This window comes from Cyprinodon tularosa, unplaced genomic scaffold (assembly GCF_016077235.1).
Source record: "Cyprinodon tularosa strain WSP-4 unplaced genomic scaffold, ASM1607723v1 ctg656, whole genome shotgun sequence".
Lineage (NCBI taxonomy): Eukaryota > Metazoa > Chordata > Actinopteri > Cyprinodontiformes > Cyprinodontidae > Cyprinodon > Cyprinodon tularosa.
The window spans coordinates 924,564-939,499 of record NW_024039403.1 but is presented as its reverse complement, the minus strand read 5'-3'; the positions used below and the strand labels follow the sequence as shown (position 1 = coordinate 939,499).

The 14,936-nt window shown below is 41.9% G+C and overlaps 2 protein-coding genes across 2 annotated transcripts in view; one reads left to right on the top strand and one right to left on the bottom strand.

Moving 5' to 3' along the window:
* Positions 1 to 872: 872 nt before the first annotated feature.
* si:dkey-183n20.15 (RING-HC_RNF170 domain-containing protein) lies at positions 873 to 6,755 on the top strand. Its single transcript, XM_038309063.1, has 8 exons — positions 873 to 879; positions 1,950 to 2,005; positions 2,056 to 2,144; positions 2,627 to 2,735; positions 3,084 to 3,192; positions 4,467 to 4,540; positions 4,632 to 4,742; positions 6,000 to 6,755. Exons 1-8 carry the CDS (start codon positions 873 to 875, stop codon positions 6,339 to 6,341), a joined length of 897 nt encoding a protein of 298 aa, XP_038164991.1. The 3' UTR covers positions 6,342 to 6,755.
* The window catches only part of pfas (phosphoribosylformylglycinamidine synthase), a 25,689-nt gene continuing 17,500 nt past the window's right edge, over positions 6,748 to 14,936 (bottom strand). Inside the window, exons 19-28 of the mRNA XM_038309072.1 lie at positions 11,738 to 11,821; positions 11,502 to 11,657; positions 11,108 to 11,227; positions 10,401 to 10,546; positions 10,122 to 10,329; positions 8,387 to 8,478; positions 8,198 to 8,312; positions 7,966 to 8,115; positions 7,465 to 7,605; positions 6,748 to 7,275 (exon numbers count right to left, since the gene is read on the bottom strand). Of these exons, the coding sequence (XP_038165000.1) occupies positions 6,965 to 7,275; positions 7,465 to 7,605; positions 7,966 to 8,115; positions 8,198 to 8,312; positions 8,387 to 8,478; positions 10,122 to 10,329; positions 10,401 to 10,546; positions 11,108 to 11,227; positions 11,502 to 11,657; positions 11,738 to 11,821 (1,523 nt within the window). The 3' untranslated portion in view covers positions 6,748 to 6,964. The remainder of the gene's footprint in view (positions 7,276 to 7,464; positions 7,606 to 7,965; positions 8,116 to 8,197; positions 8,313 to 8,386; positions 8,479 to 10,121; positions 10,330 to 10,400; positions 10,547 to 11,107; positions 11,228 to 11,501; positions 11,658 to 11,737; positions 11,822 to 14,936) is intronic.

Sequence of the window (14,936 nt, the reverse complement as noted above, 5' to 3'; positions counted from 1 at the left end):
CAATCCAAGCTGCACAATTTGGGCATATTCAAGTTTTGTCAAATGCTCTCCCATAAAATAAAAAGGTCATCTATAAAAAAGGACAGTGGCTCCAGAAAGGAGGAAATTTAATGGCAACGTCTGAAGTTCTCATTAGATCCGACCTGTCAGCCAGATTTAGAAATATAAGTAAAACTCTTGCATGGTTTCATCCATCTAATGTTAGTTTGACATGTTTAGAACTTTTTCTTGCCGTTAAAGAGATTTCCGATAGACTTATATCAACAGAAATTTCTAGAGTGTGATGTAAGACTGGACATCGCCCACTTAGCCTGCAGGGACACACCCTCTGCGCCAGCTTTCAATGTCTGTCAGTGAGCGTTCATGTTTTATCTGCTGATTTCTGCCACTCTGTGACACTGACCCTCACTGACTGATAGAGACTATTTTTAGATGGCCTAAAGCCAACAGACTCCAGCTTTGATCTGGAGTGCCAGAGCAAATGTTTATCAAGGTAATTGTGCATTGCCAGCTCTCCTGAACTATGTGGGGGTTGTTGTATCCAGGTTCAATGTCAAGTTCTCTGAGAAAATTCTGATGCCGACATCTGACATCCGCTGCAGTATCAGGAGCACCACAGGGGCTCATTTGTTCACACGTATATTTAAAATAATGTCGTGCAAAAACACTGGTGTAATGACTAATGATGGCCTGTATAGGAGTTGAATTTTGGGGGGTAGAACACTTGGGGATTTTTGTCCTGCTGAAATTCAGTATAAACAAGGAGATAAAAAAGTGTGGTGTTGGCCTGATGGAAGTGACCTCTGACCTTTCATCCTTTATCTCTGTTTGGCTGAGCATACAGAACCAACATTGGTTGGTGTATTTCTATAATGGAAGGTGAGTTTTCTCTTCATCTCTTCAGACCCCATCCTAAACCTCTGCTTTGCTTTTAACGTGCTTCACTGTAAAAGCTTTTTTTGGTTGTTTTTGTAGATGTCAGCCTTCCCAATGATTTTAACTCAGGCACAGATGAATTTCAATGAAGCCTTTAAGGCACAAAAATGTCCACTGGATCTGATGGATTCTGCATATCTCAGTTGATAACATTAAAGATAAACCAAAAGCAATGTCTGATTTTTATTCAAGTCTGACCTGCTGGGATTCTGTCCAGAACAATCAGCTTTTTGAAGAAAAAACTTTTTTTTTTTTTTTTTTTTGTTTTTTTTTTTTTTTTAGTAAAGTTAAAATAAAAAATTTCTAAATGTCCCTTTGCTTTTAAATTGTACTTAAAATCTGAAGAATTTATTTCTCTTTTTCAGATTTCAGGAAAATTGTGCTGTTGCATCCTATTAACGCAAATATAAAAGAACAGCAAAGTGATTTGATTTGAACAGAAAAAAAAAGATCTGCAACAAGTTCTTCAATTAATCTTGTAGTTTTGAATCCAATTATCAGTTAATAAAAAAGATCTGTTAAAGAAAAAAGTTTTTTTAATGCATTTAGATATCTTAAATGTGTTAATTGTATAACAAGATATAAAAGGGTAGATTAACTTTTCTGAATGCAAGTTCACAGTCTGTATCTTTCCCAGGTTAGAAAATATGTCTAAATAATAAAATGTAAGATAACTAATTAAGGTGAGTTGAATGTCTCTGGTTTTGGTCATCTTTTGGATACTGTTTCATAGATTTAACAACCAGGAGTTCATTGTGAGAGAAATATTGTGTAAAGAGGGTTTTTGGCACAGCAAACGTAAAGTAAATGATTGGCTAATTCAGATCCCAACCACCAAACAAAGCATGAAGGGAAACTTACACTGACCTCATTTGATCATATGACTCAAACAGTGAAGGTACACATTTTCATTCCTCAATAAGATTATCCAAAAACCTTCGTTATAACAGTTTGATTTAAACTCAAATTAGACCTCCTCTTTGCTATAGTCGCTCTACACTCTTATTGATCAGACTTTAGCAGCGCTCCCTTTAAGCAGAAGGACTCCAGCTTATACTGGAGGGTGAAGGTAATCATTAACAAGCAACACGGATTTATTTTCTGCTGCATTGCTGTCAGCCAACACTTTGCTTCCCGCTAGGAAACCGAGACCAAACCTTTCCCTTCCAAACGCTGCTGCCTTTAGAGGACCTGCCTCTGTCTCACAGGTACGTTGGACTTCCTCCTAAACAAAAGTCTTAGTGCTGCTCTTTCTAAAGTTAATTCATTCATTTATTATTTGAGAAATTTAAGCTCAGAGTTGATCTTTGGGGGGTGACGTGTTTTATATAATATATTCAATTATTTTGGGAGTTATTTCTGATGTTTTTATCATACTGCTGTCAGTTCTGATTTATTTAATAGATTTTAACATTTAAAGCTTAAATTTAATGTTTTACAATTGTCAAATGAAGGACATACAATAATGATTTAAATGGAGGTGTTAGTTTTTTATGTTAGATCATGCAGGTAAAGGGTCAGACTGCAGCTTTCAGAGCATCAGTATCAGTGAGCGACAATCAGAGATGTGTTGATCTTAGTCAGCCTTATCATACTCAAGTGAGAAGTGGTGTGTAAGTATCTACCCACTAGCTGAGATATGACCTTATGTTTATGATGCACTTACCTTGGTTATCATGTCATTTTGCAGACTGGATCATCTGCACCCTGAAGCTTTATTGGGTCAGAATCACCCGGCGTCATCCTCAGCATCGACCTGCAGACTCGAGCTGCTCATCATGCATGCAAGCTGCCTTAAGGTGAGAGTCATGGTGACACATGGTTGCAGTTACACCTGCGTTCTGCAGGTTCTTCGGTACGTGATTATCATCACGCCACCCATCGTACGACTGTAGAATAAACACAATCTTTATTAGGGGTTGTAAGCGGCTTCAGAGGGTTGTTGCCAAACAAAGTTTGTTACAATCCTCCCTGTTCCTCATGTGAGCTTAATCCTTAACCAAACACAAAATCTCAAAAATTGTTTTTGCGTACGTGTTTGCTGTGTCTCAAGAGAAAATCAATCGAACTTGTCCAGATGACATCCTTAATTTAATGGGGTTTTTTTTGTTCTTTTTTTGTTTTTCTGTCCATGTGGTTCCCTTCAGGAATCAACGCAGGCCTGTCCATCCAGGAGCACGGGAGACTGCAGCTGCCCCGTGTGTCTGCAGACGGCTACATTCCCAGTCCAGACCAACTGTGGCCATTTATTCTGTGGTATGAGATCACAAAAACACGCAACCTGGCCCACCTCTGTCAGAGTTTACTTAACACAAACCCTTTGATTATTTTTACACTTCTCATATTACAACTTCACATTTCGATTCCTTTCAATGAATGATATTTCTTTTTGGTTTTTCTAAACTTTAGAACTAAAAATCTAATACTGTGGCCAGAAAAAGAAAAAAAGGCAAATAGGACAATCTGTAAGCAGGAACAAGGAAGCTGCTCCAAGTCTATAGGAAGAGTAATTGAGCTTCTACATGAGGGCCAATCCTGAAAGTTTTGTTGACCCTCAGCCGGGTGAAGATCTACTGCATGAAGTCAGATTTATGACAGAAAGGTTTAGATCAAAGCATATTTATGAGTTAGGCTGGCTTATTCAAGGTCCAGCTCCAAATGGTAATGTTTGTAGCTGCTCTTCATTTATTCTGATTATGCTTCAACTGTTTATCAAAGCAGAACGGGCAAAATGTCTCTAGATGTTTAAGGTTGGAACAGAAGTACCATAATGAACCAGAGGGTTGATCTACAAAGTGTTTAAATAATTAAAAACATGTCTTTTTTTATCACTTCATAGTTAAATCCAAATGGAAACATTAAAGTGGGATTTTTTTAACCTGACAAAAGGTGAAAAAGTTCATTAAGTGTGAATACTTTGTAAGGTACAGTATATCATTTGGTCAATGAGTGATTTAGACTCTGTGCAGCAGCTACAGAGGCCCTAATTGGGCTTTATTGATGTGGAAAAGTGCACAGAGTTTACATTTGTGGTTTATCTACTTCAAGAACCAAAAAAAGCACAAAAAAAAGCAAACAAACAAAAGAAAAAAGGTACTTTAAGTCTTAAAAAAGCCTCGGTTAGAGAGAGATCAGCCTTCTGCTGAGTGAACTTCAACCAGAGCTTTGGCTCCAGTCATGCTTTACTTATCAAAGTTTCTCAGGTCATGTCAGCTGAGCGATCCGTTGCTTTCTATATTTGGATATCGATTCCTTTAAGATAGTGATAGTATTTATGACCTAAACCCACTTCTGTTTAACCTTGACTCTGTTACTGATTACTAAACACATGCTCACCCTCACCTTCAGTGCAACGCCCTGCAGCTATCCCTCAACTAAGTAACCTTTTCAGTTAAAGCTCTTATTAATAAATGTTAAGAAATCTTAATTGATGAACTGATTATCTGCTCTTTTTCACATTTCCTTTAAAGAAGTATTTTTATCTAATTAAATGTAGTAAAAACTGTTTTTTTTTTCATTCGTTTCTGCAGCCAACTGCCTGCTTACCTACTGGAGACATGGCTCCTGGTTGGACGCGGTCAGTTGTCCCCTCTGCAGACAGAAGGTAGACTGATGAAACAGCTTTACTGCAAATCATGAGTGTTTTTGACTATCAGAGGTGTTATAAAAATAAAAAAAACTGGTCATGTTTTCAGGTCAGCGTGCTGTGCAACCTGTTTAAGGAGAGTCGATCAGATCAGCAGTCCAAGAAAGTCCTGGGAGAAATCACAGACTACAACAAACGCTATTCTGGAGCCCCACGAAGGGTCAGTGATCACAGAGACTCCCTTAGCACAGCAGAGTGGTACCCTGGATAGGATTGACGAGAATTATATTCTCATATAATGGAGCTGGGAATGGGATAAGGGTTGAACATGTCTTTCTCTAAAAGAAGTGAAACAAAAAAAGGCTGAAGTTAACATTTATAGCAGGTAATGATAGCCTCAGGGATCCTCTTCCTATGCCATTAGGGAACGATGATTGGGTTCTGGGATGATGAAAGCACAGACTAAGCTGCAGGGACGGAGCATCCAGATAGACATCCTGAGCTCCATTCTCACACGATGGTGCTGCTTGCTCACTAATGTCCTCTAACAAACCTGTGAGGCATTCACAGAGCAGCTAGAGGTTAAACTGCACACAGGTTGACCTTATTCAGTGGATTCTACAGCCAACTGCTGGTCCTCATTTTACTAACAGGCAAGACAAGAACAGAGGTTAAACACTGTTTGTCCTATATATCTGTAACAAAAAAAGTTAAACCAATAAATGAGACAATTTATTTCCTCTTCTTTACATTTCTTTGTAATTATCTCTACTTTCTACTCCTTACATTTTAAAAATGGACTCATTTGTTTTATTTCATTTAACAATAGGGAAATTCACTCACTCTCTCCATTGTTCGGGAGCAGTGTGGTCTTGCTCAGGGACCCACAGTGCAAGCTGTGGGGATCAAACCGGGTACTAGCAACATTCTGAGAGACCAACTGCTCTGCTCTAACCACTCTGTTGGTATTTAAAAAAATTAAATAATTAGTTTCATCCAATCAAATCATTTCTTTGTGGTTGGACTCGGTGCTGCCCCAATTTCTTGTTCACCACATATCAAAAGAAATAGTTTTTCAATATGTTGCAAAGTTAAATTTATTATTTATAAAACTAAGAAAACTGAGTATAAGGAAGTTATCATCCAGAATGGTAGAAACATGTTCCTTTAATAGGGTAGTGTCCTTAACATTTCTTCCTGCATTACTTTTACTTTTATACTCGAAGTACTTTTAAAAAGAGTACTTTGATACTTTTGAGTAAAAATCTTAACTTGATGTTTTCAAACAGTAGGTTTTATACTTCTACTTTAGTAATAGATATGAATACTTTTGTCCCCTCTGTCTGTGGTTGTATTGAGATAAGAGGTCAAAGGTTAAAGGTGATGCTTTGATATCCAGACTGTATTTGAAGGCCTGATGTTTGAATCCCTCCATGTCTCCATTCTGACCTGCTCTCTTTTATCGTGTTCCTTCCAGGTGACCGACTACCTCTGCGATGCGCCTCTCCTCCTGCAGTTACTGACCCGCGGTCTGGGCACCATGGGAGGTCTTGTCTGGCTCTTCCTGTTCAGGGTGGCCCTGTGCTGTGTGGGGACCGTGGTGTCCATCTCCTCGCCTGAGGCGGACCCTACAGCTTCACCATCGAGCCCGCTGGAAACTGACCCCTCTCTCTGCGGACTGTTGGGGGTTCTGGATGACCTGGTGGTGGTCTTTCTGCTGCTCCTCTGCGTCATCAATGTTAATCAGCAAATCACACCAGAAGGGGGACCCTCTCCAAACAGGACGACCTCACAGGAAGTAACGGGGAGCTCACTGTAGTGTAATGTTGATGCACCGTCAGTATAAGCTGCTAGAAAATGGACTTTTTACTCTCCGCCTGTTTGGATTAGCAGATGAGAGGATATTGATAAGTGCTGTTTGCTAAGAGTGTGGGAGTGGGACGCCGTCTGAGCCCCTCAGACTGTGGACTGTTGCCAAGTGTTTACAGAGCTTATGTAACCGTGATGCGTTCAAACGCAGCACGCCGGTTCAGCTCTTGTTACAACTCATCGAGTTCCTAAGCTGATATTCAGTTGCTGGATGAACATTTCTAATCATAAGGAAAGAAATGTGTTGATCTGCAGAAAATGACTTTTTTTTTATCCAGGAACTTGTCTGTGATGCCTTCCCTGTATATATGTGACACCTTGTGAAGTTGTTTTATGGTGAAAATAAAGAATATTTATTGTTTAATAGTGTTCATCTTTATTCCCATCACAGATTATTTTTTCATACAGACTTATAAGCAGGTTTAGTTTGAATTGTTACAGCGAAGTAGCTGATGATTTCAGCATGATTAGTGTTTGGTAGTTTAATAAAACACGTAAACATCTCTGTCAGGATTGTTAACCGTCTCCAACATTAAACAAAGACAAATGTAACAGGGAGCTAAAGCTGCAGCGTCAATCTGTGCCGCTGCACCAGGCGGCTGCATTCCTGAACATTCGCAGCCAGGGGGAAGGTGTCAACGAAGGTCTGAGGCCCCTGGGAGCCCAGGGCCACTGCCAGCCAAGGGTGCAGCGCTCCGGGTGGGGCATCATGGCCAGGTGCCTCCCGTCCCTGGAGCACAGGCCCGCGATACCCTGAGGGGAGCCGTTAGGGTTTAGAGGGTACTCCTCGGTGGGACAGCCCTCGTCGTCAAGGTAACGGAGAGGGGCGAGCCCAGAAGAGGTGATCAGGTCCTGGACCTGAGAGCTACGGAAGGACATCAGACCTGCAGGACAGGAAGAGGATTGGAGCAGATTAAAGACAAACACAGCGGCAGATTCTACTCAGCCACACAGATCCCTGCTGTCTTTCCAGAGCTGTTCATAAAGCTACTGAGGAAGTTCAACCGTTTAAACTTTATAATTTACTCACTGCTGAGTGACCCAAACAGATCTGAAGTAGTTTGGACTTTTACCTTCTCCGTGTGCAACCCACACCCCCAGAGCAGAACCCTCCATGCCTCTCAGCCAGATGGACGGGGACTTCTGGATCCCAACGCTGACGAAGCGAGACTCAAACCTCCCGGAACGATTGTGAGTCAGAACCACTTCAGAGTCTCAAAATAAAAGAAAAAGGGAGAAAAAGATTTTTTTTTGGCACTCTTGGTCTCGGAGCATGACCTTTAACCCCACATTGCTCCCCAGGCGTCCTACGAGGGCAGCCCACTGCTCCCGAGGCGTATATATAGTATATATACAGAGGTGGATTTTACCAATTTAAGATCAATAAAGTTCAATTAAATTAATTTAATTAATCTTTTTAAATAAAAAAATGCCTTACTTAAAATAATCTTTGCTTATTTATTTGAACCAAAATGAATGTAAACTTGTATACATTTGTAGTAGAAACTTTACCTGTAAAGAGACATCTATTAATCCAATAATGTAAGAACTTATTTATTGCTCTTTAATCTCACCTTTTCCGTCCTCTCCCTCTCCCACCCAGCCCAGCAGGGCGAGCAGCTGGCAGCCATTGCAAACTCCCAGACTCACAGTGTCTTCCCTCTGCTGGAAGTGATCAAATTCTGCTTTTGCCTTTGGGTTGAAGGCAACGGTTGCAGCCCAACCTTAAGGAAAGAGGTGGAACGTTACACACGGAGGAACCCTGCGCCTGAACACCCTCTGTGATCAGGTGTTAGGATGCTTTACCCTTAGCTGACCCCAGCACGTCTGCGTAGCTGAATCCTCCCACAAACACGACCGCCTTGAAGGGCTGGAGGGTTAAGGAGGCGGAGCACAGGTCCTGCATGGTGACATCCCAAACCTGCAGAGGTTACAGGTTAAAACAGGAACTGATTCTCTGACAGCAGCTCCGATGCTGAAGGTGTCGTTGCTGACCTCAAAGCCTGCCATGTACAGAGAGACGGACATCTCTCGGTCTCCGTTGCTGCCTTCCTCTCTTATCACAGCAACTCGTGGCTGACCTGCAGCTGTAGGACGATAAGAGAGCCGACTCCGTAAGCTGGATTTAACCTCTTAAAACCTTAGGTGGGGGTAATAACTCAGAATGCATAAAATTCCACCGGTAAAATCTTTACCAGCAGGGGGAGCCATTGCGCGCAGCTCCAAGCTGACACCAAAAGTTCTAAACCTAACAGCTATGGAACTGTTGGAGCTAGAGGTCTGAAATTTTCTGCATTTGTGGATGACTTGATGTAGAACAAATATGATACAATAAAACCTGCCTTTTCTCAAGAATGTCTTTATTACTACTGTTTAAAAAAGACCTATCATTTCCGAGAATAAAAAAAAAAAAAAAACGAGTCATAAAGTGATGCAGGTTGGTCTGTGTTCTAGTCACCCAATTTTAATTTATATATTAGGAAACTAGAGGGTGTTCGCTTTCAAATAACGTATTGCACATGTAATTTGGGCTTACAGTTCCTAAGTTATTTGCTTTTCCATTTGGGTAAGCAAAATAGGCGAGGATTACCCAAAATGAGGTGGATGTGAAGAAGTTAAACACCATTTTATCATACTAATAGGTACAGCCTAAAGGAGTAATGGAGCATCTTTAGGTTTTGGGGATCGTCTTATCTATCAATAGTCCTGCATGCTGATCTTTGTGACGGGCTCACCTAACGCTTTAAAGCGCAGAAGCAGCAGGTTTACATGCAAAGTCTAAGGCTGACGCGCATCAAGGCGCATCAGTAGGTGCTGCAGCGCGTGTAGAGCAGCGCCTCATGAGCTTCTGAAGCATGTGACACTCTTCACAAGCCGCAGAAGTTTGAAAGGTTGAACTTTTGCTGCTCGACGCGCCACATCAACCAATCAGAGGAGCTGAGAGCTGGCAGGGAGACAGACACAGCTCTGCTGATGCAGAGCGCTATGATCACTCCTCTGAAACAGTTTAACAACTCCTAAATTATCTTAAAATGTAAAAAACCTGCCAGCAGAATGTGTTCGCTGGTGCCTGCAGTTTGAACCACATAACTGCTTCCAGCTGCCAACAGCAGTAGAGGAAAACCCTTAGGAAGCACCCAAGCCTGAGGCAGCTGCTGCTACAGGTATGTGGGGGTCTGAGTGGCTCTGACAGCAAAATTATATTTTACAGCTGGACTCTCTCATGTAAAAATATATTAACACTACTTTTCATCCACTTATAACAGCAAATATAGCAAAGCCGCTCTCTGCCATTGATCACAGGAGCAGCAAAAGCATCAGAACAGTTTACTGGACGCTCTTGAGCTGCGTCTGACCTTAACGTGTAAAAGCATCAAAAATGAAGCAGCAGGCGCTTTTTTGATGCTGAAGGCGCTTTAGTTGTGAACGTAGCATAAGAGTCGCAAGAAGCAAACTGCCCTAAAAACTTTTGAGATGAAGAACGAAATTAGACAAGAGGATATTTGGGAGTTTCTTTCACGTGACGTGGAGGAGCAGGTTGGCTGGTCTGATTTAAAGTGATGGATGGAAGGATGGATGGTCTTTACTTTTTTGGCTGGCATATGTTAGTTAAGGATGTATACCACATCTTTATATACACAGAAAATTGATACATTTGTGATCAAAATGTGTCAAATTCAAAGCATATAAACATTTCCAATAATCACTAGAGCCAGTTATACTTCCTTACTGAGCTGCTTCATGTTTGGAGTTTCAGAGGGGTCAAAGGTCAGTTTAAAGTACGGTTGCGTCCTCTTAGAAAGCCCCTCCTCCTCCTGCTTCACACACAGCTCGTCAGCTTGAAGGCGCTCCAGCTGGAAGCTGGTTTCCTCCCAGGCTGCTCTGAGTTCAGGCAGTGCCTCATAAAGGACCTCCTGTCCGTCCACCTGGACTCGGACCTGGCAGGCGACAGGGGAGGAGAATCAGCAAACAGTCAGAGCACGGTCTGCCCTAAAAATATATGTGTCACCTTAGCATCAGGACCAAAGCCGCAGGTTCTTCCGATGTGATGGCACTGCAGGCCTCCGTCCCTGTATCTCTGACTGACAGCCTCTAGGTGGGTCTGACACACCTCCAGAACCAAACCCAGCTCCTCGCTGAACAGCAGCTCCATCACTGCACATATAAAAAGACAATGAAGGCCCACCAGTCTGATCAAATATCTAAATAAGATCCTTGTAAAGAAACTCAAGTCTTAAAAAGGCGTCTCAACATTTTGACAATTTCTACAGGAAGTTATATGGAGTTATAAAAATAAACGTGTAGATTTTTTGTGAAGTAATAAAGCAAGGATCCTTATGTACATCTGATAAAACCTGATCAATTTTCTTTGCCTGTGAAGAACCGTTATGATGGACGTTTTGTTAACCTGTGAGGATTTCTGGAGAGAAAACAGCTAAATAGAAAAGAAGCAGCTCAAATAAACAGTATTTGATCCAAATCTTAAAAAGTACATCGGAGAAATTGATTAACTGTTTTATATGATAAAAGCCCAAAGTTTTTTAACTTGTTAGGAGACAAAGAGCACCTGGTTTTCTAGAATTTGGAAGCTTGTGCTTCAGTTTCTATGGATCCTGCAGTAAAAATGTGGAGCGAATGGTGAAAGGAAGCAGGTGGAAGAAGACGAAGGATTTGAAAAGGCTGAATGCTTGGCGGACAGATCAGTGAGATGCAGACCTCCGGATCCTTCTGAAGAGAGCTCAACGTCGAGCCCACGGTTTCCAGCAAACGCCATCTCCAACAGGCAGGAAATGAGGCCTCCATCGCTGATGTCATGTCCTGCGCTGATTAGACCATCTGAGCACAGAGAGATTAACTTATATTTAGACAACTGGGATTGCAATAAAACAACAAAAATGCCTTTTAGGTGCCTTTGAGATCACAATAGATTACTCTCTACTGAGATACTGATTCTAACCAGCAGGGGGCAGTTTGGTCCTGCTAAAATTCTAGGAAATGAAGGAAAAAAAATACTATTATTGAAGACCTAACCAAATTAATTTAACTGAAAATATTCAATGTTTTCCTTTGGGCGATTAAAGGGTTGCATTTTATCCGTCAGCAAACTGACCCTCCAGGAGCTTCTGGGTGGTGTTGAAACAGGCAATCAGGTATTCAGGATGATCCAGGTCAGGAGAGCGGTCTCCCAGCTGGCTGTAGCACTGAGCCAGGGCGGAGCCACCGAGGCGGCGGTGACCTGGACTGATAGGAACCCATAACAACACTCCTGGGAGGAGAAAAACACAGAAACCGCACAATGTGAATTCTGTTCTAGATCCGCCCTCTCTTAACATCAGCGTATCTAACCTTTATCATCTGGATCCTGAAGATCTGGCGTCACCGTGGCAGTGATGTCAGGGCAAACAGCATATGCAGAAATAACCAGAGCACCTGAGAGAGACGAAATCCTATTAAACTCCCGAACACATGCAGATGAAAACATGCATGCAGCAGAAAAAGGACAGATGCGTTTCTGGGTCTTTTTTGTATAAATTTTATGCTGGAATCAAACAGCAGGTCTCAGGTGGAATCTGTGTTTGGACATGTAGTTTAGAAGAAAAGCCATGATGGAGATTTTTTAATCATACTGGGGCCAGATATTTTTTAGCAGCACAAGACTTTTAATAGCTTCTTCTAAAAAGGTTAAGAGAGGCTGATACACATCCAATATTTTATGTTTTGGGGTTTTATAGATATTTAAATGACTTTTAGAAACTGTTTAAAGTTAAATTCAACTTAATTTAGTTACTTTCTATATAACCAATTCACAACATGTCATCTTAAGGCACTTTACAGAGACAATTCAATCGCATTATACATCAGATTGGTTCAGTTTTCTATCCAACCCCGGAATCCCACATCCTCTTCACCGACCCCTGCCACCCCGATGCTTTCCAGACCGCCTGCGCAAAGCAAAGCCTACAGCCTCCGCTGTTCCTCCTCTCTTGCTCCGCTCTGAGTTCCTTGGAGCTTGAGGAGAGCATTCCTGATATTATCGTTTGTTATTCAGAGGAAAACAATACAAGGTAATGAAAGCTTAATTTAATATGACATTAAATATCACAATCAGCATCCATCACACATGCAGTTTCCCCGAACATTTTCTTTTCGTTGTGAGTCCTTGAATTAAGGATAACTAGGGTAATACAAAATTGGTTTGTTCTTTACTTCCAAACTCAGAATCTTTTCATCCATTCCTACGATAAGAAGTTTCTTTTAAAGTTGTGAGATGCACTCTTTGACAAGATTTGATGGATTTTTTTTAATTATATCTTGATCGAGATGATAAATCTACTTCCTGGTATGCTGGATTACCAATCGTCTGCCTTCTTTGCTCTAATTTGTAGTTACTGAGTGGTGATTACCATATTTTACTTTGACAAAAACTGGATCTTCGTGACGTTCTTTTTCCTGTTTGGTGCGATTGTGGATCTTGACCTGGTGGTCTTCCAACAGATCGGAGTGGAGCAGAAAAGAGCTTTGCTCCGTATTTTGACGGTGAAGGTGTTTGTGGACGGTGACGTTCGGAGGAGCAGCGGTGGATGTGGAACAGTTCTTAGGGGCGACAGTGCCGTCGGATGTAGGAGTTTCCCCTGAAATCGCCCGGCTCTGACTTTCAGTGTCGTTGTGTCCTTGGGCAAGACACTTCACCTCTACTGATGGTGGTGGCGCCAGTGTACGGCAGCCTTGCTTCTGTCAGTGAGCCCCAGGACAGCTTTGGCTACAATGTAGCTTGCCACCATCAGTGTGTGCATGAATGGGTGAATGAATGTAGTGTAAAGTGCTTTGGTCAAGTCTCCTGACTTGAAAAAAGGCGCTATATAAGTACACTGACTGACTAACAGGACTGCGCAAGTGCTGGATGCAAGAAATGCGTGAGCAGAGCAGTGATGGATGATGTTGAATCTTGAGGTATTGCTGATATTGCATTGCTGACTCTGCAGCAATCACTTACAGGAGTTAAAGGAATAGTACACCCAAAACATGATTAGCCTTCATTTTCTACTCACCCCCATGCTGAACAACACTCTGGAGTACTTTTTTGATATCTCAAATGCATCTGGAGATCTGGGAGGCTTCTTGCTGTCTGCTGACATTCAAATAATGGAGGTCTATGGCGCCCGAGGCAGAAAGGTCCATAAAAGTCCACAAAAAATGTGTCAATATTCTTCCATACTGCTCGTCCAATGTATTCCAAGTGTCCTGAGTGGGTAGCGTCCATAATTTACTCGAAACGAAGTCATTTAGAATGTTTTTAGAGCATAAACAGTAGTGTATAGGATTTCCTGAAAGCGCGTTCACGAGTCTACGGAAGCCGGCAGACCAAACCAGATGAAAGTGCGCATTCAGCGTCTGCTCTGCCGATAATGCAAGCGTAGAAGAAGAAATGTGCTGTTTACCTGTGCAAAGAAAGAAACAACGAAAGAAAAATGTCTGAGGACTTCAGTGTTGAGGAAGAGCATGAGTTCTTTGCCGAGCTGAATGCGCACTTTCGTCTGGTTTGGTCTGCCGGCTTCCGTAGACTCGTGAATGCGCTTTCAGGAAATCCTATACAATACTGTTTATGCTCTAAAAACATTCTAAATGACTTCGTTTCGAGTAAATTCTGGATGCTACCCACTCAGGACACTTGGAATACATTGGACGAGCAGTATGGAGGAATATTGACACGTTTTTTGTGGACTTTTATGGACCTTTCTGCCTCGGGCGCCATAGACCTCCATTATTTGAATGTCAGCAGACAGCAAGAAGCCTCCCAGATCTCCAGATGCATTTGAGATATCAAAAAAGTACTCCAGAGTGTTGTTCAGCATGGGGGTGAGTAGAAAATGAAGGCTAATCATGTTTTGGGTGTACTATTCCTTTAAATCTCCCTTTTAACAGCAAGAAACCTCCATAAGAACCAGACTGACAGTTAGCTGAAGCCACTGAACCTCCTTTTGAGATACGATTAAAACCATTTTTGGACATTTTCTCCATCACCATGTCTCCCATATGAGGCTGAGGTCAATTAAACTATAAACAGATGAGTAATAGACTGTGGCCGTTTCACAATCGGTGTAAATGTGCGTTCTCATGTGCCCGAAAAGCGTCATCAGCCTCAGCACTAGTACTGTTCTAATTCACAAGAACAAAAACACAGAGAAAGGACAAAGTCCCCGGATGTTGTTCTTGCCCCTCCCTCTTTACCCAGCATGCATCAGAGCAGCCTTGTCCGTTCTCGAGCTGTCCCAGCATGCACTGCAGCAGCAGCAGCTTAGCGCTCACAGAGCTCAGAGTATTAAGTTAAAAGTTCTCTTTTCTGTTGCTGTTGTTCAATAAAAGTAGATTTTAAGATAATTTGAGGCGAGAACATTATACTTTAAAGCGTCACTATGTGGCACATTTACTCATTTAGTGGGTCATTTAAAAAAAAGTTCAGATGTTGAGGACCGCGGCAACCAGCGGACCTCAGAGTCTGATGGGCCTTTCAGATAGGAAGCGATTTGCGCTGCGCTGGCCGTGG